Source organism: Asterias rubens, chromosome 2 (genome assembly GCF_902459465.1).
Source record: "Asterias rubens chromosome 2, eAstRub1.3, whole genome shotgun sequence".
NCBI lineage: Eukaryota > Metazoa > Echinodermata > Asteroidea > Forcipulatida > Asteriidae > Asterias > Asterias rubens.
The window spans coordinates 21,119,881-21,142,753 of record NC_047063.1 but is presented as its reverse complement, the minus strand read 5'-3'; the positions used below and the strand labels follow the sequence as shown (position 1 = coordinate 21,142,753).

Below are 22,873 nucleotides of genomic sequence, written 5' to 3'. Positions count from 1 at the left end.
TAGTCCCTCGTGTGAACTCCGTTTAACAGCAACATTTCTTTGTGGGGCCCTTTGTTTCATTGTGTCCAAGTTCCCACAGTAATGTGTATACCAGAACTGAAACACAAAGGGAAATAGATAGATATACATGTATTGAAGTCGGTGTGATTTTGTTTAATGTAGTTATTTTAGGGGGAGGGTTGTGAAAATTGCTGTATATAAACTGGTTATAATTATTTACCTGTGGTGCATGCAGGGCAAAGCAAGACCATACAAGACATGGTAGAGCCATGATTGACAGTTCCTTTGGTGGGCGGAGCCTAATGGACCAGTCTATATTATGCATTAAGTAATTTTATTACGGTGTTCAAAGTTTGTGAATTGATCATAATTATTTGAAGAGCAAGAGTAATGTCAAATTCAATTTAGTGATGTACCATCCTCATTTCCCAACTGATAGAGTCCTTATGTGTGTGGGGGAAAATGGTGTAGCCATTGCTTAAAGCTCGGTTCATACTTCCTGCGAATGCGAATTTGACGTGAATATGACGTCACAACCCTCCTTTCGCACCGATATTCGCAAGTGAGTTGAGCAGAGTTGAGCTGCTGCGAATTATTCGTTGCAACATTCGCATCACATTCGCATTCGCAGGAAGTATGAACCGGGCTTAAGACACTCTCCAGTGCAAAATTTGCCAACATCATAACAAAGCATCTGATGACATTTTTGTACATGGAAGTTTTGGTTCACTTTAGAGATATTCAATTAAAACAGACTTGACTTTAAATCTGTCTGGCAAATAATCCACATTGAAATGTAAAGTTCCATTAGTTGTTGAAATTCAATGATGTCATGTTTAAATTTTCACTCTGAAAAGTCAAAAATGGACCAAAACATTCCCGCACCCAAAACGTACAGACTAATTTTTCTTAAAAAGATGTCTTCGGATGTTGACAATTTGCACTGGAAAATTTGGAGTTTAGTGTGAGGTAAGAGGTTGTAATTCTCTGTCTTTTGGAATCACAAAATTGAATGTGACACTTTTCTTCCTCTTTAATAGATTTTAAAAAGAAATTACCAAGTGTTTTGCATTGCAATGATTTGTTTTGATCAGAAATGATTATTAAATTTAATTTACACCAGACTCAAGAATAATGTATGTTTACATTTTTTTGGCAATTTTGTTTTACCACTTTTTGTTTGCAGTCTTTGCTGTTTATGATTACTTTTTATCAGCCTTCACTAGAGCGACTATACATAATTGTCATAAGTAAACTAAGTTTTCAATCATGAAAAAGAGGAAGACTAAACAGAAGATGGAGAGACTTTTTAACATAAGCAGAGATACCAACATACACGATTTGGGCGTAGCAAATACGATTTCGAGCCGTGACTACGACGCTACGATAATACTCAATATAACACGCTAAACAAGCCGGCCAACATAATTGTATTAAATCGTACAATACATGCAAACAACTAATGAACTATTAAGTGGAAATAAAAATTAAGAAAAATATCAAAACAATTGTAACAGAAAAGAAAAAAAACACTTTTAATTTTAGAACGCAGTGTTGAATAATAGCGGCGAATTCACTCGAACAATGTACGTGTCTCGACGGCATGATTGTTGCGTGCCCTCCCCCGCTGGCTGGCCGGCTGAGTGTGCATTTTTTACGCTAGTGCATTTCTGCAAGATCGTACCCATTGATCTCTATTACACGATGGGGGGGAATAGTGCACACGTGCGTGGGAAATGAGGTTGTGTGAGCTAACGTGTCACAGTAACCTCATTCCTCATGTATCCACTATTATTGTGCCCACGCTGGCTGTACATGTACTTTATGGAAGCTTGGCAAAAAAAGTACGAAATAATGGCGACAAAAAAAAGGAGACCTTCTGAACAAAAATACCTTCAACTGAGTGGCCTGTGAGGTCTAAGCTAGACAGTTTCCATGTTTTCCTACCAGTAATTGTAGCGCCGATGTCCAGACAATGCCCAGACAATGCCCAAAATACGGACACGTATTTTTTGCCCAAAATCCGGACACGTTTTTTTTTTTTTTTTTTTTTCTCTCCTCACTCTCCCAATAGCTTGTTGTTGCGTTTCTGATCATTAAAACAAAAACATTTAAGTAAGGCCACCCTTTTTTATGTTACATTTAAGTAAGGCCACCCTTTTTTATGTTACATTTTTGAAACATAGTCAGAAGATGAGGGAAATCAGGGTTTTTTTCAATTTTTTTTTCACTGGCCATTATAAACATTTGTAGCTGTTCTGTTGATGCATACAGGTAATTGTTATTTCACAACAATGCCTGAAAATGAGCTAATTAGTATTGTAGAGAGTAATAGAAAGATCGGTTTAGGGAGCCCAAGATGCGCTCGCCCTTAACATTGGGAGACGCTACTCTTTTTTAAAATTCAATGTTGGCATCTCTGCATAAGGACATTGCTTGGCAACAGACAGCTCAGGGGGGGGGGGGGGGGGGGGATTGAGAACTGGTTAAGAGGCTTTCCTCCTGCAGCGGAGTGAATAATTAGGCTTCAAGTTAAAGTTATTTTGTGGGTGGGCTTTAACTTTTTTTTTAGTGGGAGCCTTGAAATGTTTTAAAGTTCCCCTACAATAATATGACAACATTAATCATTAATCTTCTACTTTTTTACCTGTGGTGACAGTAAACATAGTAGGCCAAATAAGAAAAGGGGTTTATTCGTTTTCAAATACGAAGCAAGATTCAGAAGAAAAACAAATTTCCGTATCCTGACACCACTTGTTCACTCATTTTTTTACATGGGGGAACGTCTCATTTTTAGAGTAAATTAGATACTTTATTATTCATAACGAATGAAAAAGTGGTGGCTGTAATGAATATGAAAACTTTTAAAGATTCTGCCCCAGCTCAAAACATCAATAAAGTTATGATAATTTTCTGGAAGCACCCCCTCTGTAGACGGCAGAGTGCCAACTCACATGTGACATTTCACGCCATGCGTGCTGGGTGATGTGCTACTTTATTACTACTAACTCTAGCTAGCTGCGAATGGTCTGCGAATGATACGTGCTTGATCGTGAAAAAAATAAAAAGGTAAATAATTGTGGCAGTATTTGTTCATCATAGTTATTATTTTATAGCCTTAGTTTAGTTTCTAGAACTTGTAGAAGTAGGCCTATATTATACTGGATAGGGAAAAGTTTCCGTATGGCGCCACCACTTTTTCATTCGAAATAAAATAATATAGTATCTAATTCTAACTTACCTGATTGATAATTATATCCCTTTTTGTAAAAATGAGTGAAAAAGTGGTGGCGCCATACGGAAAGTTATCCCACACCTCTTGCTTGTTCTCTGGTTGGCTGAAACACAGTCATGTCATGCACGTGGGGTGAACTAATAATATATTCTAGCTAGTGATTGCGTGCGCCTGTATTGCGCCTTGGGGGAATAGTACCGGGGGGGGGGGGGGGGGGGGGGGCGTCGGGCTCTAGTCTTTAAAAATAGTGCCTGGTGACAGCGCCCTCTCTTGACAATCATATTGGATTGCGATCTGTTCGGTCTGATAGAGTTATACATAAGAACTAGAGGGCGCACGAGTGATGCTTCGTGCACAAACGCCACGGGACCGCAAGATGACAAGCGCGTCATTCTGCACGCGTGTTGATTATGAAATACACGTTTGATTTTTTTTTTATTGAACGCTCACGCAATGTTGTTTGTTCAACTTAAAAAATGGCCGCACAAACACGCTGTGAGATGCCAGTTTTGTCAACTTAGAAAATGGCCGCCTGCGCGCATGCCAGAGCGTGTATATAGGCCAGTGCGCCCTCTAGTCCTTATATATAACTCTATGGTTTGGTCATGGGTCATTCCAGATCAAATCACCCAATGGGTTAAACCCTACCCTCTTCAAATTTGCTCAAATATTATGGATAATGGGGTAATCTGAACAACAAGCTCAAATTTCAAATTTCAGCTCCATCCGATAAAACAGTTTTTGCGCTACGGCATGCTCTTTCGGTCAAAATGCGCCTGACCATAAATTAGTCAACATTGGGTCAAATTGGTTGAAATTGGTGTCTTTGGTCTTGGAAAGGAAACATGAGCTTTCCAAATCTGCCATTACTTTTTTTGTAGGAACATGGATATATTATAAGTTTGATAACCTTTTGATCTCTACTTTGACCTTGAATTTGACCTGGAGGATCCTGTGATCTGGCGATGAACTTTGGTGAAAATTTACCCTCGTATGTTTTCTCCACAATATCAAAAAATTAGAGATATCATATTTTTGGCTTGCTTTCAAGCTCAACTCAAAGTTGCCCTAATTGCCTATTCCTATACAAATGAATACGCCCCCTACTATGCCTACTGTACATTACATACCTTTTCATCTAATGGTTAGTGGTATATATAGTTTATGGTCGTTTGACTATCGGAGGTCAGGTGCATTTTGACCGAAATCAACGAGAAAGAGCATGCCGTAGCGAGAAAACCGTTTATCGGATGGAGCTGAAACTTGAAATTTTGAGCTTAATGACCCACGATTACCCCATCCATTTGAGCAAATTTGAAGAGGGCAGGGTTTAAAATTGCCCTTTTGGGGGGTGATTTGACACGGAATGACCCGTCTATGACATCATCACATGATTGTTCATGGAGAAATTTGGCCATTGTTTATTAACAGGTTACAAAGGTTTAAAAGCAGTAAGTCTGGGTGATCGGTATTTTGACCAGATAGAATGGAATAAACACTTTAAAGTTATTTCCTCATTTATTACATCATGGAGGTCCCTGTCGGTCTCCGTTTCTGTTTAAAACGTTCTCCATGGTCCTACCAAGGCTATAATGTAGTGTTGATGATACACTAAACACTTGCCCTAAAACTTTTCTCTTTTCAGGTTATTTCTTGAAGTGTTTCGGTGGATCAAAGGCAGCAATGTTTCATCGATTTAGGAACTGTGGTTGTACCTTGCTGAGGTCCTGCTTCAGTAAAAGCAGAAACGGAAAGCTGCATCAATCCACCTTGCAGGACTCATCCTTTCAGTGTTCACTCAGAGCAGTTTCAAGCTTTTATCTCCCGACTTGGCAAATTCAAAAACCTTTGAAGCTGTCAGGGCTTTTGCCATCTTTGATTAGAACTCAACTTTGTAAATGCAGCACAGTTGCTGGTCATTTAGAGACAGACAGTATTGAAAATACAGACGATGATAAATGTACTGTAGTTAACGACCAGAAAAATGGGGAGTCGGCACAGATGCAGGCGGCTAGATTAGATCTTGAAATGATGAGAAACGCCGGCCGCCTCGTCCCAGAAAAAATAAGCGATGCGGATTTGGAATACTACAGTTCAATGTCATCAAAAAATAGCCGTAAACGTTTTGCAGTTTTCCTCGCACGGAAGGAACAGACCCGTCTTAGGGAGAAAGAGAAACGGCGGAAACTGAGGGAGGAGAGAGAGCTGGAGTTTCCGACTCAGGAGCCAGATTTAAGCGAACCTATGTTGAATCGGATTTTGGTCCGGCTCCAACCGAACAACATGCTCCAATTTGAGAACTGGCGTCTCGCGGCAGGTATGAAGTTCGGCCCAAAGATTGCTTATGACTTCAGCTACGATGAACATATGAAACGACCGGAGATTATAAGTCTGGTGAAGCAGATGATGCATTCGATCGGTGCAAACAAGCTCGCTAAGGATCCGTTCGACATCCACTGGGTCGGACTGAAAGATGACAGCATGTCTATGCGGGAGATGCGGAGGATGTTTGGCAGTGAACATTTCCAGAACCTTATGGTCACCACAACTGAACGTGAAGTCCAAGATGTCTTCCCAGTTGAAGATATAGTGTATCTCACATCTGACTCTCCAAATATCTTGCGAGCGTACGACCCGAACAAAGTGTATGTACTCGGTGGTTTAGTCGATAGTCACAAAGTCCTCAAAGGTGTTTCCTTTGCTAAGGTTAAACGTCTCAACCTCAATCATGCTCGTTTGCCTCTTGACCTCTTCCTTAAGTGGGGTACAGGAGGCAAGAACCTTACCCTGGATCAAATGATTCAAATCCTAATTGAGCTGAACACCTCTGGAGACTGGACCAAAGCGCTGAGTTATGTCCCAACTCGCAAACATGAAGGACTTAAATCGGAACAGCCAAAATATTTCACCAAAACCACTCATCAGAATGCAGACAGTAAAATGCCCAAAGACAGATCACATCAGCCATCGGCAAAGTATTCTTTCAGTCGTGCTAAGCATTCGCGCAATTGGCCAACACTTGATGAACCACCCTTTCAGAGGTCAAAGAAGGTCATTAAAAATCCCTCAAGGCAAAGGGAGAACCAAGTCGCTCCAAATGCTGAAGAGAAAAACTAAAGTTTAAGAGAGTGTCAGTGAAGCAGCTAGACCCTGCTTACATGATCTTGGACCCAAGGTTTTTTTGGGTCAGGATTTGGTAAAATGGTGTCCACATTGCGTCATCAACCGCCATATTTGATGATAAGCAATGCAAAAGTGCATATCGTGGTTTATATTGATATCCAAAATATTTTAATTCAATTCGAGACCTCAGCTGAGGTCTAAATTGAAGCATGCACACAACTTGTGTGTCAAGGGTGTTTTTTCTTGCAAAGTGCTAGGATGTTTTAGAACAAAATCAAAGATGGCCCAAAGTAAAAACCAATCTATCAAACAAGTCGGTCTTTAGCAATTTCTTGAACAATTCAAGTGAGTTTGTTTTTCTGCAGCTATCAGGAAGTTAATTGCACAGATCAGGGCCCTCATTGGAGGAGGCTTGGTCTCCTGTTATAAAACGGATAAAAGAAGTTGGCGCCTACATGTAATATTTAAGAGAACGTCTTCCCAACGGTATAATTATACAGTTTACTTGGTTAGTTTTTGCCTGTCGGTAAATAACGAATGTTTATTGCTAATGCAACAATAAGTGCTACTGGGCAGGAAAAGTGTTTAAGGTTGCGTTTGTTTAGCTTCCCCGGGTCGACCCCGGTGTGTGGCGGGTTTTTTTCCAGGACGAAGGTGTGCAGATAGTTACCCACGTTCGTTCTGGAAGAAAAGAACGCCACACACCGGGGTCGACCCAGGGAAGCTAAACGAACGCACCCTATATGTGTAACCAGCAAGGTGGATATGGGTTCAAAATAACGTGTATCTTCACTGTAGACTTCTGTACATTGTAATACATGTTACATGTAGTTATTTCTTGTCTTTTTTCATTCAATGTTCACGATGACATCAATGAGTTTAGGTCTGTTACTCTGTGAACCAGGGCCCATTGTCATGAAGCTGTTTAATGGCTGGTTTTGCACTTACTGCGCATGTTTCCATGTCATAGCGCTGCTTCTTTTTACTAAGGGAATAAAAGGGTAGCGACAAGTCTGGGCAAGGGCCTTTATCGCACAGCAACGACCCTGCAAGGTTTTAAATGTACGTTAATGAATGACAACAAATTAAAACCATAGTGAATGCGCAAGCTGGCTGCTTGTTTTTTTTTTAGCTAAACTGAAACACTAACCAGTGAAATAAGCTTTCTGCTTTAGTTAGCACAAGATTACGCTTACCATTAAGTAGTGTTGTGAAATTAGCCCAAGTTGCTTAGCTATCTAAAATACAATAAAATGCTTCAATTGTGTGACCGGCCTGTGATAAATTAAAGATGTTCTTTTCGCCCCTTAAATGCTATTATTTTGTAATTTTGCAAAAACTAAAGAAATAAATAAATTTTAGTTCAAAGGATTATATTATTAGTCAGGTGTTTGGATTACAGTTCTTATATGTCTTTTTTGTTTCGTTTGAGTGTAGAATAGTTCAGCCTTGGAGGAAGGAAAATACTGGTCTACTCTGCAAACCCACATAAAAAGAAGCAATATATGTTTTTTGTCACATTATTTGAAAAAAATTACACTACATGTACCGATTCCAATATTTTACAAGATAGAATTACCCGTTGCAAAACTGCTTTGCAACCAAAAAAGGACCTATGGTAAAATGCTCAAAAAAAGGTTTTAAAATGCTCTGACGTTTCTACCCTTTAGCCGAGTCTTTTTCGAAGTCTCACATAAGCAGTGAAGTGGAAATAGAGAGGAATACAGTCTGAAAGCAAAAAGTGAGGGAGTCAAAGGGGTGGGGTCAAGGAGCTGGTTTGACCATGCGAGGATGGACAACATGGACATTATTAAGGGGGGAAGCTGTGGGAAAAGGAGAAGGCAAAGACAAAAGGTTATTAGTCGTTTCCTTCTAGTGGATCAACATAGAGCAAGTTTTCAGACCATATTATATGACCATTGAGTTGAATGGTCTGAAGGCGCCTTATCCGCAATTTCTCCCATCTGCATCTGTTAGCTACTGTACAAACACCCGGAGTGGCTATCCTGTACAGAACGCGCGATGCAAGGAGGCGGTACACATTAATTTTTGTTACATTTATGTAGATCCAGCCAACTCAATTTTAAGTAGCTGATCCTTGAATTTTTGCAGAGTTGGTGCACTGCGGAGTAGTGCGGGTAGTAAGTTCCAGGCAGGAAGTGTTTTAGGGTATTTGTTTTCAGTGCTGCATTTGAAAGTTTATTGATTTTTTTCAGGGATTATTAAAATCACTCACAGTTAATAATTATTGTACAAAGGATCAGTCTTCAAGGAATTTTTAATAATGATAATAAATGTGACCACTCAACAGAGGGCGCTTGCTAGTCGAGTATTTGGGGCATATCAACAGCAAACAGCCGTCGTCAAACTGCGAAACTATGCAATGTACAAAAATGGCGACGTGCGGCTAGATTTGCAACGTCTGGATTTTTTTGTCCATCTTTAGGTCGAATTATTTTCTTCATTTTTCATTCAAAACCCACAATGTCGGATTCCGACGAATATCCAGAGACGATAGAAGAACTCAGGGCTGAAATTGAGCGTCTGAAGGACGAGTTAAACCTTGCCAGTCAGGAAAAAATTCAGGCGGCGGAATACGGCTTGGTTGTTCTGGAGGAGAAGCAAGCGTTGAAACAACAATATGAAGAACTGGAAGTGTTGTTCGAAACCGCTAAACAGGAGCTTCAGCTGGCAAAAGAGGTAATCAAACAAAATCTTCAAATTACTGAGACTGAATAGGTCGTCGTTTGTGGTTTGTTTTGGTAGATTATTTAGGTTAAAAAACTATTATTGAACTGGAAGAAGCGGCAAGAAAGCTGAACAACAATGTTTATTTTTCGGGTTTTGGGGGGTGTGGTCAAATGTTTGTGAAGAGAGGGATGCTATTTTATTGTCGTGTGTGGGTGGCGAGTTTGTGCATATTTTTATTTTAAAGTAATTTTATCCTCAGGGGCAACAAATTTCAATTAAAAATAGTTACAAAAATATAAGTTCATGTAGTTTTAGTACTTTAATTTGCTTAATTTTTAACAGATTCCATAAAAAAATGCATTAAAAAAAGTACAGGCAATTCAACTTACTGTGGTACAAGAAAATATTTAAAAAGAGAACACTAACATTAAAAAACAACAGATACATAACAAAACTCACTACACATTACCATAATAAGCAGGCCTGGAGTTTCATCTTTGAGAGGGCAAGGCCATTTTCATTTTGAAAAGGGCTCTTACATATATTGGAAAATCTGAAAGTCTATGGGAATTTTTGAAAGGGCACCAAGGCCAAAAAAAGGGCAACGGAGGCCATGCCCTCCGTGGCCTCAGTGAAATTCCAGGCCTGCCAAAAAGGCTTTCTTAAAAACAAAAGTTTTGAGATGTGATTTAAAAAGACTTTGTGAATGCAGTTTACTAATGTTTGCTGGCAAGTTTTCCAGATCAGTGAAGCAGCAAGCAAACTGGTCCCACTGGATAGTTACTGGTCCATGAGTCCCTGACAAAGTTGGGGTTCCATGGGGAGCCATATCAATACCTCTCATCCCAGGCCTGTATGCTTCGTTTTTGAAAGGGCAAGGGCACCAAGGCATTTTCTCTTTGGTAAAGGACACCCTATGAGGAAATTGTAAATTTCTACTGGAGCATTTCAAGGGCACCAATGCAAGGGCAAGGGGCACTGGAGGCAATCGCCTCCATTGCCTCTGTGAAGTATCAGGCCTGAACCCCTTAGTGGTAGGGAAGTACTAAAAAAAACAACGCTGCTTGGCTCCAAAAAGAGACTACTTCGCGTGCATCATTGTTAAAAACGTCCCATGTATGGTGTCTGTACTGTAGGACGCTTAATGTGCGCATGTGGAAATGGAATTATTTTGACTCTTTAAATTTTGTACTTGGTCATCCTTAGAAGGCCTAAACTGCATCAAAAATATAGAAAATAATGAGAGGGGACCAGTTTTGCTCTTTGACTTGACGCCTCTTTTGCGGGTTACCATTATTGAGTGGGCGTGGCCACATCAAGTGGGTGGGGCACTGCCCAAATTAAAATGCGTTAAATTCTGACGCATTTTTATAAACAAATTCAGTTAGAGGGTTAATTAGCGATAGCGAGCATGGTGCTGGATCACCCTTGAGAATGATATTCTGGCAAACCCTGCTCGAATGAAAACATAAAAAGGCCCCCTATCCTCCTGTTTACTAGAAGAAAAAAAAAAAAAAAAAAACCCAAAATAACAGGATGATCGAATGTATGTTTAACTTGGCCTTACTGGGTAAATTTATTTGTGGTACATGTAATCTATATATTTAGGCTGTTTTACTAACGTTCTGAGGTTTCAATCGTAAAAACAATACAATACAATAATAAAAAATATTCCTGAAAAATACTTCACTTAGTTACATGTAGGCCCTCTAACGAAAATTGCAAAATTTTTTTGTGGTTTAGAAATGTCTATTATTTTATAGTCAAGTGAATCGGCTATGATTGTTAAATACACTGTAATTTGAGAGATACATGTATGTTGGTCAAATTACATACTAGGCACGTACATGTACCCATATGTATTGTGTGCATGGAAACATGTCAGAACTGGGTACAAAAGACCCCTATTAATTGTCTAAAATTTTACACCCGATTGGTACTGTGTGCATGAAAACATGTCAGAACTGAGTACAAAAGACCCCTATTTGTCTAAAATGTTATGCCCGATTGGTACTGTGTGCATGAAAATATGTCAGAACTGGGTACAAAAGACCCCTACAGGCCTGTATGCGTCGTTTTTGAAAGGGCAAGGGCACCAATTGCCTCCGTTGCCTCCGTGAAGTATCAGGCCTGCCCTATTTGTCTAAAATTTTACACCCGATTGGCCTGTAAAGACAACGGGACATCCATTTTGTCTAAAAACAATGCATCACAAAGTTTCAGGGGAATCCTGTACATAGGTCACTGACTGTAAATTTGTTCATGCACATGAGTCAGACTGATGTAGGCCTACACCAACCAGTACAGATTTATATAGAGTCCCATGTAATTATTCACTGATTGATGGACCAGACAGATGGTCTACAGTCTAACCATTAGCTCCATGGTCTAACTATCCATCTAATCATTTTCCTTTGCATCCTCATAAATATTCACGAGGAATATACTAGTGAGTCAATGCATTTGTTACTAATGAGTCATAACAATAGTGGAAACCCTTAACTAAACACGCCTCTACTGTGTTCTGCTCTGCATATTATGATGTGATTAATGTTCACTGTGATGTACAAAATACAATGCATCATCACCTCTTGAACCTGTTTGATGCACTGTATTGAGAATTTGGAGTGTTGTGTGTCATTCAATTCCTATTACATTTGAAAACTTTGCGCCCAAGATAATTCACTTTCTCTTCTTGGTGTATTGTCCAAGTTCTAATTAGATACAAATATTAGAACACATAAAACACAAACACTCCCCTTGTATTCTACATTATAAGCTTGGGCGATATCACGATATTATCGAATATCGCGATATTAATTTTGGAACGATATCGATATCGGATGGATTTGGTTTTAATTGATATATTTTGCGATATATCGTGATATATCGTGATAATCACGATATATCGCGATATCGATTAAATATCGCGATGTATTTGCTAGCTGAGACATCTTGCACCCCATAGGTTTGGAGTAAAACCAGAAGAATAGGTCATTAGAACACCTCTCTTATAAAATGCTATGACTGTCTCTTCTACAACTTTCACTTGGAGTTTGAAGACTGATTGTCAAATTTAATTAATCGCGATTATATCGAATATCGCGATATATTGTCGGCGATATATCGTGAATAAAATAAATCGATATCGCCCAAGCTTAATTCTACCGATTTACAATTTTCCATGTTAATTATGCGCGCAATGAATCTTGATAGGATAGCGCTGTATAAATTTTAATTGCTTTGTTAAATGTACCATGTAGTAGTCTCCAATGTACACTGTATTTGTACATAAGGATGACCCCTTTTGCACCAATATCCCGTGCGGATAAAATCTGCCACTTTTGCCCATTTTGGGAGTCAAGTTTTAGTAATACAAACTACACTGTATAAGCACATGTACATGTACATATGTGTAGTATGACAAAAGCCTGTGAATGCTGAGCACTTCTTTTATTGAGTGTAATAAAAAGGGGACTTTGACTCCCGAAATGGTCCCCAACAAAACTTATTGTGATAATGCACAGAGCATTCAATATAAGAAGCCAGCGTTCATTTGTAATTTTGTGGTGTCAATTGAATTGAAGGAATTATTTTCTCCAGGTTTAATTTTGGACTTTGGCCTGGCTTTGTGACAGTGAGGACATGGTTTACATACCGTACAAAATTTGTCTTCAATATCGCAGAAAATCTGACCTTGTCAATTTGTTTGATTTGGGAAATCCTTAACGTATAATATGTAAAGACTCAAGCGACTTCTTTTATTTTTCATTTGTCTCAAAAAATGTCTGTTAATATTTAGGGAGGGCTTCGGTTATTAAATCTTTTAAAAACCCAACAGATAAGGAAATTTACTTATTTAAGAAAAGTTGTTTTACTCATTTAAGAAAATGTTTCAATTTGCAAATGATTTGAAAAGAAGAAAAACAAAAAAACTGCAGTACACCCCTACAGTACACCCCCTGTTGTTTATAGGCCTACAAACAAACTTGGTTGGTGGTGCAGTTAACTGTAGTGTTAACTGGCCAATAATTTACTGGAACCAGGCCAGCGACAAATGGGCATACCCTGATTTAAATAGCCACCCCTTGGCCCAACTTCATGGTTTTGCTTACCGTAAGCACACAATCTGTGCTTATGGAAGCAGGGAATTCTGTGCTTACGGCAAGCATATTGCACGGGTTAGTGGAAAATTTTGACTTGTGCGCGTGCGTACTCCAGGTTACTAGGCATTCTACGCTTACAAGGCTAGCGCAGAAATTTGGCGCTAGCGTGTCAAGTGCAGAATTCGGCAGTAAGCAGAGCCATGAAATTTGGACAAGCTCACCGCTGGAGTAGGGTTAAGTAGTAAAACCCTGGGGTTTCTTGAAACGTTCACCCAGGACCCTATGGAATTAGGACTCATGTAGGTGGGGAGAGTGTGAAAATGCGCTGTATTCCATGGAAATACAACGTAAGAGTTTTACAGTGATTTCATTTTCACTACCTTAAGGAGACAGAGAATAAAACAGAAAAGAGAAAACAAAGAGTCTCCATGTATCAGGTGCTCCACAAGGAATGTTATGGGATATTGTAGCCGGGAAGTTGTTAATCTACAGCACAGGGACAAAGGAAAGAACAAAAGATGTCTCCACAGGGATGCACAAAAATAGAATGTGTATAGTATGAAAAGCGCATCTGTCTTCCAACTCTTGTACTTAATTTAAAATACCATTTGTAAAAACATGAATTCTTTTTAAAAATCATGTTTTTAATATAGTGTACACATTTATTATGTACACATTTTACCTACACACTGTACAGTGACAGCACAGTACAGTACAGTACATTTTGTACAGTGTTCACCCACCACTATACAAATTAAATGCCAGGAGTTTGATGACATGGTACTGTGGTCTGGATGGCAGTGAAGAGACCCAGGCAGGCATGTTGTTTCCCTCATGGATGAGTCATCCATAGTCCATATTGACCTTTCATACGTACGACCTTCATCCTATTAATAGTGTACTGTGGATGTACTTTCACTGCCTCCCTATGCATCCTATGGTGAAGGATAATAAATAGAACCTTACTCTATGATAGAACTAAATGCGTGTTCTCAACACACTACAATGTAGGCTAAGTGGGAATTATTTTTGATCCTCCAGTTTAAATACAGTGTGTTTCTCTTTATGACATTCACATAAGATATTCTCTGCATTTATAGGCTTACTACAACGTGGTGCTTAATCTGCATCCACAGTACTTTTAAAGCAGCGTGCAGCATTCACATACATGTATGTAAGATATTCTCTGCATTTATAGGCTTACTACAACATGGTGCTTAATCCGCATCCACAGTACTTATAAAGCATCGTGCAGCATTCACATATGTAAGATATTCTCTGCATTTATAGGCTTACTACAACGTGGTGGTTAATCCGCATCCACAGTACTTATAAAGCAGCATGTAGCATCACAGTCTAGCTTTCTCCAGAAGAGCATACTGATCGAAACGTCGAGTTGAAACCAACGGTTCTTTTCAGAACCACCCCAACGCATTTTAGAGATAGTCTCATTACATTGTACATGGTGTTACCGCAAACCTTTCCATATATCGTATTTCCAACATGCAATGTTTCAAATCCTACTTAATTTCCATCATGTTCCTCACCGGACAATCTGACGTTGTGCATATTTAGGATAATTAAATGGCTTGAACGGAGTCAAAAGTTCATTGTGAAAATTGTCTTCATTGCACATGGGTGTAGGGTGTGTCTTCTCAGAATCAGAGGTCCAAGTCCAATACACTACATAATTTCATCTGCTTGGTATGCACACTGTAATTGACATACAATTGTACATTTATAAAATTGTGTTATTATTGGTTTATCAAAAAATATTCAAACTTCACAGCCAAAAGCTGAATTGAGTTAAAAAATACAGAGTTTTATCAAAATAGATTTTGTTAAAATTTACAGAAAAACATATTAAGAATCACTGACATAAAACTTAAAAAGAACAACTTTATACAAAAACATGTAGGTTGCTGGTCGATGTAGCGTAACACTGGCCTGGAGCACATATCATTTCTGGGTCTTGTAAGGTACATAGTGTACTCTGTACATATGCTGTGCATCATTAGGCCAAGTAAGAAAAAATTCCAGTTGATTGTTCCCGCCTGCATCCTTTTTTGGGGCCGCATCTTTTTTTTTTACTATTTATCATTTTTCGATTTTTGTATAAAAAAAAAAGTTTGATTTTTTATTTTCTTTAAATATATCTTTTCAAAAGGACTGGCCAAGGAGCTTTTCCCAAATCTAACGTGATGCTCTCGAACACTTGTAACTGTCTGTTTCATAAAACAATATTAGTGAATGGTTACCAGCAAATCTTTTTAGTGTTATCCGATCCTGTTAGTGTTAGTGTTAAACAGGTCCTCATGCAACTAATAGGTATAAAATAATTGTGCAGTTGATTCAAACTGAAGAATTGGTGGCCGGTTTGATTTAAAATACTACGCGGCCATCTTGAAGACAAATAGTAAATAGTATACAAATATTGAGTGGCTTAGAGTGGAACGGGAGGAATATTATCGGAAGGTAAAATTTGGACTGTTCCGTTTCACGAGGCGAAGTGTTTCGAGCGATAATATTATTCCTTCCATTCCACGAATTAAAGCCACTTAATATTTGTTTTATATAACTGACATTATAGATCCTTGTCATTTGATGTATTTTAAATCATATAGCGCCGCGTAGCAGCAACAATTCACAAATTTAATAGCAATCTGCTCACAACCTTTTGCACAGATGCACCTTTGTTTTAGCAGCGGCGCTGTTCTGCTCAAACATGTCAAAAACATTGGGAACAAGGATGATCCTAACTGTTGAATGGGAAATGCTATTCCCCATGGGCGAATAGGTCTTTTGGATCACCGGTGTGAATGGGAGTACTAGTCACGTGAATTAAGTTCCACCAATTAAATGACGAGGATCTGTATGTCAGTTAAATATAATGAATAGTAAGGCCCTCATCCTCCTCTTTTTTGAAAAATCCGGAGGAGCAACTGGTATTATTTTTTATTTGGCCTTATGCGCTTTGTGTGTTTCATGTGTACTTCATTGTGTGTATCAAGTTTGTCTATTTTCCCATTTGACATGTTTGAATTTGAAGTACCTAGTATTTAGACAGACCCTTTTATTTCATTCAGACTGTGCACTTTCTACGCAGTCATGGCAGTTACCATGGTTACTGTCATAACAAGTACCAAGTCACCTACAGGCATTGTAAAAATGTTTGCTGACTGAAGTACATTTTTACACCCCTGGTGTCAAAATTCAGCTTGTGCCCTTGAATTTCATGAAGGCTGTTCTTTGCATTCCGTCCCGAGGTCTTGGTCTTCGCAAGAGTTGAAAATTGATTTGTTATAATGTGTTACAACTTTTTCACTCAGGGATTTTAGGGGTGATTTAAAAAAAACGTGATTATAATACATCCAACGTTTGAAAAGTAGGGGCGCTATAGCATATTCCAGCACCCCCTTCATTTTTGGTTGAGGTGCTGCAGCAAACGAGGTGGGCGTCCTCGTTGGCGTGGAGTGTTGAAGTCACTGTAGTAAACCAGGTTTCGTAGCCTGTAGGCTGGCATTCTGAGTACATAGTTGGCCAAACAGCTTTTTTAAATTTGAGTTCAATGTTAAATACATTGGTTACACTCACACAAATCTGTTACCACATATTTATGAAACTGAGCCCTTATTCCAATCTTTCAAATAACTATTATTATTATTATTCATTTTATTATCTATTTTTCAATTAAACAGGCCCTGGATCAGCACCAGATCCATCAAAAGAAACACACCCTTCAAGAAGTCAACCGGGAAGAGAGTCTCCTCCAAGAAACGGCAACGAGAGAGGCGGACCTCGTCGATCGTATCTCTGATCTGGAGTCGGAGATCAAGACGAGTCGTCAGGATCTAACGCACACCAAGATTGAGAATGAACGGTTACACGCACGACACATTGAGCTGGTCATGCAAACGGAGAAGCTGGAAGCGGCCAAGAAGACGTGCAAAGATGACATCAGAGACACTAAGTTTCGGGAGTCGAGGCTTCTTCAGGATTACAGTGAGCTGGAAGAGGAGAATATTGCTATGCAAAAACAGGTGAGAAACTCCCTCCTAGATCAACCCTAAATCTCTGTTTCTCTGAAAACAAAGTATAAACTGATTTTTATGAAAGGTAAAAAGAGCCAAAATAAACCAAAAACATTGCAAGTGAAAGATAAAATAACTTATTGGTAATGATTGCCTTTATTCAACTTTTTCAACAGAAGATTGCTTTGAATGTTGAAAAATATGAGTCTTTGAAAACTAATTGGAAACTTTTGCTTTTTTATTGAGTTATATTTTAAAGGATTCATGCTAGAAAGTCACCACTTTTTACTGTCCCTTTCAGATTTCAATGTTGAAGTCATCTGTTGTGGAGTACGAAGCCATGAAGCATGAGAACCGCCGTCTGACGGAGGAAACTCAGTATCTGAACACTCATATCGAGGACTTGATCCGGTTGAGGGAGATTGCCGACAAGCAGATCGAGGAGACACTTCAGGCGCTAGAAGCTGAACGAGAGCAGAAGCATTATCTCAAGAAGCAACTGGACCAGGCCATGATCATGGAGATGGAGGCGTTCAACAATGACCTTATGAATAGTTCAGGACTCTTGGCTGGTGATAGCGACTCAGATACAGAGTCCCAGTCCCCGGATCATCCAATCCTTCGGAGGATGGAGTATGAGTTCCAATCGACCAATGGCACGAATGGGGACAATGCTCACGCACAGCTGTCAACCTGTACTGGCTCTGATTTATACAGTGAACTGCAGTCGACAGAAGTGCAGAAGTTAGAGCAGCAGTTGGCACAGTTACAGACGGAGAAATCAGAGTTGTCACAGAATCTGGAGCAGACAATCGGGGCACTGAACTGCCTCCCTGATGAAATGTATGTCTCGGGGACAGATAGTGAAGCAGAACCGTTACCGGAAGACTTGAACATGCATCAGCGCAAATTGCTGAACCTTGTGCGGCTTGTACAACACCACGAGAAGAAATACACATCAGCATTGGCTCAGATTGCTGCTCTCAGAGCTAAAGTGGACAGCCAGCAGGACAAGCTAAATGAAGAGAGCAAGAAAGCGGATCTGCAGTCAGAGGTGGACCTCTTGAATGACAGGAATCGGCATCAGGAAGGGACAATCAAAGGTCTCCAAGGACAAATGAGACAGATGAATGACATCATCATCGAGTCGCAGGGACACTTGAATTGCACGCAAGATGAACTGATCAATGTTAGCGAGGACTTGGCTCAGCTGTATCACCACGTCTGTATGGTAAACGGTGAAACCCCCAACCGAGTAATCCTAGACCACCTGAAAGCCACGCGGCAAAGTAGAAGAGAGAGCTTCCGTGCTGAAATTGCAAGCAGATTAAAAGAGGTGTCGTTTGATTCGGAGGCAATCAGGGAAAAATCAAACTTGAGTTCCGGCGATGCAGATGGAAACGCGAGCGCCGATGAAGGCTCCTCACCAGCATCCAGTGTAAAGTCATCCACGCCAGTATCAAGCCCGTCAAGGCGACTCCAAGTCCAAGATGCCTCCCCAAGGAAGATGACTAGTGATCCCATAACCTGTAACAACCTCCTGACAACAATTCGGGATCAGATTAAGTATCTCAAACGCTCTGTTGAGCATGCTGTTGAGATGTCGCGGCAGCGTGGTAATGAGAGCAGTGGATCAGCAGAAAATGAAGACTTACGTGAGGAGGTTATGAAACTCAAAGCACTTCTTGCAACGAAGCGGGAACAAGTGGTGACACTAAGGACCGTTCTAAAAGCAAATAAGACAACTGCGGAGGTTGCACTCGCCAACCTCAAGGGTAAATATGACAATGAGAAGTGCATTATTGCAGAGACAATGATCAAATTGAGGAATGAGCTGAAGGCACTGAAGGAGGATGCGGCCATGTTTGCCAGCCTCCGTGCCATGTTTGCGACGAGATGTGACGAGTACGTTACCCAACTGGACGAGATGCAGCGACAGGTCTCGAGCGCCGAGGAGGAGAAGAAGACACTCAACTCACTGCTGCGTATGGCCATCCAGCAGAAGCTTGCTCTGACACAGAGACTGGAGGATCTAGAGTGCCACACGGAGTTGCAGCAGATCCACCCAAGGAAGCCTGCACAGAGGCGTCACAAACCCTCCAAAGTAAGCCACCCAGTCTACATGCAGGGTTATGGCCCACCCTTTGGGCTGTTCCCAATGCCGGTAGCATCCCGATATGCTCCTTTAGCTCTTTCTATGCCTCATCATTCACATCTTCCTCCACCCCATCCCTCACATCTTCCTCCACCCCATCCCTCACATCTTCCCCAATCTCATCCTTCACATCTTCCCCCATCCCATCCTTCACATCTTCCCCCGTCTCATACTCCTCCTCCCCCTCCACCTACTCCTCCCCTTCAGCAGGTCATGTTACCTCCTCCACAACATCCCCATCATTTTCATCCCCCTGGGCCGCCCCATTTCTAAACTACATGTACTTTTGGGGTTTGCTTCACAACAGACCTTTATCATGGTGAAGCCATCTTGTATTCCTCCCATTTAAATCAATGTAATCAAACCGAGGCTGGGAGGACAAAAAATAGTCTGGCACAGTGAGAGAGATCAGTATTCATTATAGATAATGCACACTGGGTACAAGACAATGATGGTCCTCCTTTGTCATGGGGGAGCCATCTTGTATTCCTTCCATTTGGGTCAATGTGACTTCAAACCGAGGCTGGAAGGACAAAAATAGTCTGGTATAATGAGAGAATCAGTTTGCAATAGATAATGCACAATGTTGGTCTTGGCATGATAAAGGTCTGTTGTTGGGAACTTTGTCCTGTTGATTGTTCAGTGGCTTCAATTCTGGGCATATTTTTTCCCCCGGTGAATGAGTTGTCCGCAATTCCGATCACACTGTGACAATCATTTTTAGCGGAACGAAAGCCAGGACAGAGTGTCCAGTCTCTACGGGACCTTATTTCTAACCGTAACTCATTTTGCATGCAGGTGGAATTTGGATGATGTTTTAACAATAATTAATTTATTCTAAAACAAAAGTCATCATTTTATAGTGAAGTGCATTTCGCATCGATGACGAGACTTTTCAGAAGAATGAACTTCAGAGATTGCTTTTAGCACTTGCCCCCAGGCCTAGTGAAGAAATTCTGAAATGTGCACATCAAGTGTTCATCTTTATGTAAATTTGATTGTTTTATTGGTTTTTTTAATGTGTACAAATTTGTATTTAAAGACTTGGCGTGATGTACAGTCTGTACAAGTGATATTTAAGGCATTTGTGAATGCGTTGTTCTTTGAAATTTGGGATACCCCAAGAACTATATGTTTTTATTTAAGTTTTCAAAAAACAAAAACAACTCATTTGTATATAAAGATTTCAAGCAATTAGTTTTAAGTTAGATGTGGACAAAATAAATGTTTTTCTAATTGGGCAGCACCAAGCACCGCACCCTTTTCTCTTACGTAATACATGTACATGTACAGTACATTGTATACAGTCATGACAGAAGTGTACATTTGTAATGCGTTAACTGAAACTTTGAAGAAAAAACTTAGTCTGTCCACAGAAATGCAAAAGAACAGAAAGTTATTTGAAAGTTTGTTTTATTATTCCTGAATTTCCTTGCCTTTTCCTGAAAGTCTGCACCTTTTTAAAAGCGATATATCCTGTTTAATTTGGTTCAAGTGTAATAGATTTCAAGCCAAAGACCAGTGAAACAGTATATAACTACTGAATGAATGTGAGTGGACTGTTTCAGTTGATGATGTGAAACTTCCATTTAACGAGGCTAAGCTGAGCAAAATGGAAAAGTCAGTTTTCAACGAGTATATTCTGCGACAGTGCACAAACAAAGCTCTTAGAATCTTTAGAATCTTAACATGTAGACCCCTCAATACTGCTAATAAGGCGAAAAAGGAATGTGAACCAATCACAAGAACCATACATCACTTAGTATTTTAGCTGGTAACCTGAGTTTACTAAGCATGATTTTTCTGTGCTCAGTAAATTTGTTAGTGTGAAAAACGGCTGAATGAAATGTGCCCCATTGATTGATCGATCCTTCCGGTAAGGATAATTGTTTATAGGGCACTTGACCCTGGAGTGATTGTTCCTTGTCAGGGACTAAGGGACTGATTGATAAGACAACGCACTGATTGAGCTTCCTACCTGCTCTGTTTGGAATTAAACCACTCAAATACCTTGAAGGGATGGTACTACATCGGTTGGTTGAATATGTTTGGGGGGGGGGGGTTCTTTCCTTAATTAAAAGACAAAATAATAAATGGATGGTTCATTCATTCATTCTGGAAAATAATCTAGTTTGCCAGAAAGCTGTGAAAAAGTATAATTTTATAATTTGTTTTTGGGCTGTTCTTTTATTCAATCTTCTAGTTCAACAAAAAAGAGCGATAGGCATAGTCATGGAACAACAAACGCACATTACTCATACACCATGTACAATGTAGCAGTAAGCAGGCCCGATACTTCACAGAGGCAACGTAGGCATTTGCCTCCTTGCCTTTGTGCCCTTGAAGAACTCTTGCAGTAGAACATGTAGAAATTTACAATTTCCTCACAGAGTGCCCTTTACCGAGAAGAAAATGTCTTGGTCCCCTTGCCCGTTCAAAAGCAAAGCATACAGGGCCTGAGTATGTATATATGCATGTAGTACCAATAAAAATAAAAACTCTTGAACAAGCAGTTGAAAAAAACCTTTGAATCAAAAGCTAAAGAATACAACCATTGTCGTACCATTCCCTGAAAGCCATTTCAGACTTGAATGCATCAAGATATGTGCAGTCCTCACTAAGATTTTGACTTGTGTTTGTTTCAGAACCTCACAGTTCTCATGACTAACCCTAACCGATTTCCCTTGTTATTTTGCTACCATTTCTTTTTCCTTGGTTAAAAGTACTAACGATCATTTGCATGTTAACTATGATCTCATTTGCAGCATGTGTAACTGTTACCCCTTCATTGCACTTTAGTATTGTTCATCTCCATCGGAGCCACAGCATTGATATTTCTAGAAAATTTACATACAGGATTGTAAAGTAGAAATTATGCAAATGTACTTCTTGAAAATGAAATCTTACTTACTCTTAGAAATCTTACTCCATGATGATGATTACAATCCAAAGAGGATACTTTAAGGACATGTGTAGGAACCTTTGATAGGCCAGAGTTTTGCTGACGTCAGAAAATTTGTTCAAGATTTTGCTGTTGAATATAGTTACAATACCTCGTAATTTGACACCATCGAGGGGAGGAAAATACATATGTACAGCTACATGTCAGTTGTGTTTTAAAACCTTTAGTTTCCCTTTTATGGTGGTGTACATTATCTGCGGCTGGAATGTAAAAATAGTAAAGCCCCCTTCCAGCGCTGACCACTTTCCCTTAATCGGCAGAAAGTTCCTTGGGAAAAAAATCAATCTCATACTCAAGCCTTCTTTCATAATGCAAGTTCAATATCTGTGTTCAGTAAGGCTACTCCTCATGGGGGGAAATGGCAAAGATGGTTGCAGTGAGATAACATGGTTTGATAATGACTGTATTAGCTCTCTTGACTTTGTGCTAATTAATTATTAGGGCCCACTACAGGTGAAAACATACACAATAACCAAATAGCTAGTTAACATTGTAACTTCACCTCTTATTTGTATCCAATTCCAATTGATGCCATGAACGTATTTAAAAATCCATTTATAATTGTCGCTC

At 39.7% G+C, this 22,873-nt stretch overlaps 2 protein-coding genes across 9 annotated transcripts in view; both read left to right on the top strand.

Annotated features, from left to right (window-relative positions):
- Positions 1-2,711: 2,711 nt before the first annotated feature.
- Positions 2,712-7,740, top strand: LOC117307294 (tRNA methyltransferase 10 homolog C-like). 2 transcript variants are annotated; one of them, XR_004521063.1, is made up of 3 exons: positions 2,712-3,069; positions 4,881-6,948; positions 7,083-7,740. XR_004521063.1 is itself a non-coding variant. In XM_033792011.1 (2 exons), the coding sequence occupies exon 2, from the start codon at positions 4,919-4,921 to the stop codon at positions 6,350-6,352; it is 1,434 nt and encodes a 477-aa protein (XP_033647902.1). In that variant the 5' UTR covers positions 2,712-3,069; positions 4,881-4,918; the 3' UTR covers positions 6,353-7,740. The 2 variants fall into 2 exon arrangements, 1 of the variants encoding a protein (XP_033647902.1); XM_033792011.1 differs by having other exon boundaries at positions 4,881-7,740.
- Positions 7,741-8,761: 1,021 nt separating this feature from the next.
- The window catches only part of LOC117306913 (protein bicaudal D homolog 2-like), a 35,813-nt gene continuing 21,701 nt past the window's right edge, over positions 8,762-22,873 (top strand). For 6 of the 7 annotated variants that reach the window (XM_033791488.1, XM_033791487.1, XM_033791482.1 and 3 more), the window contains exons 1-3: positions 8,762-9,058; positions 16,854-17,195; positions 17,488-19,290. In XM_033791488.1, coding sequence (XP_033647379.1) covers positions 8,843-9,058; positions 16,854-17,195; positions 17,488-19,290 — 2,361 coding nt within the window. In that variant the 5' untranslated portion in view covers positions 8,762-8,842. Of the gene's footprint in view, positions 9,059-16,853; positions 17,196-17,487; positions 22,237-22,873 lie in introns of those variants that run through there. The other variant, XM_033791481.1, reaches the window with a different exon arrangement.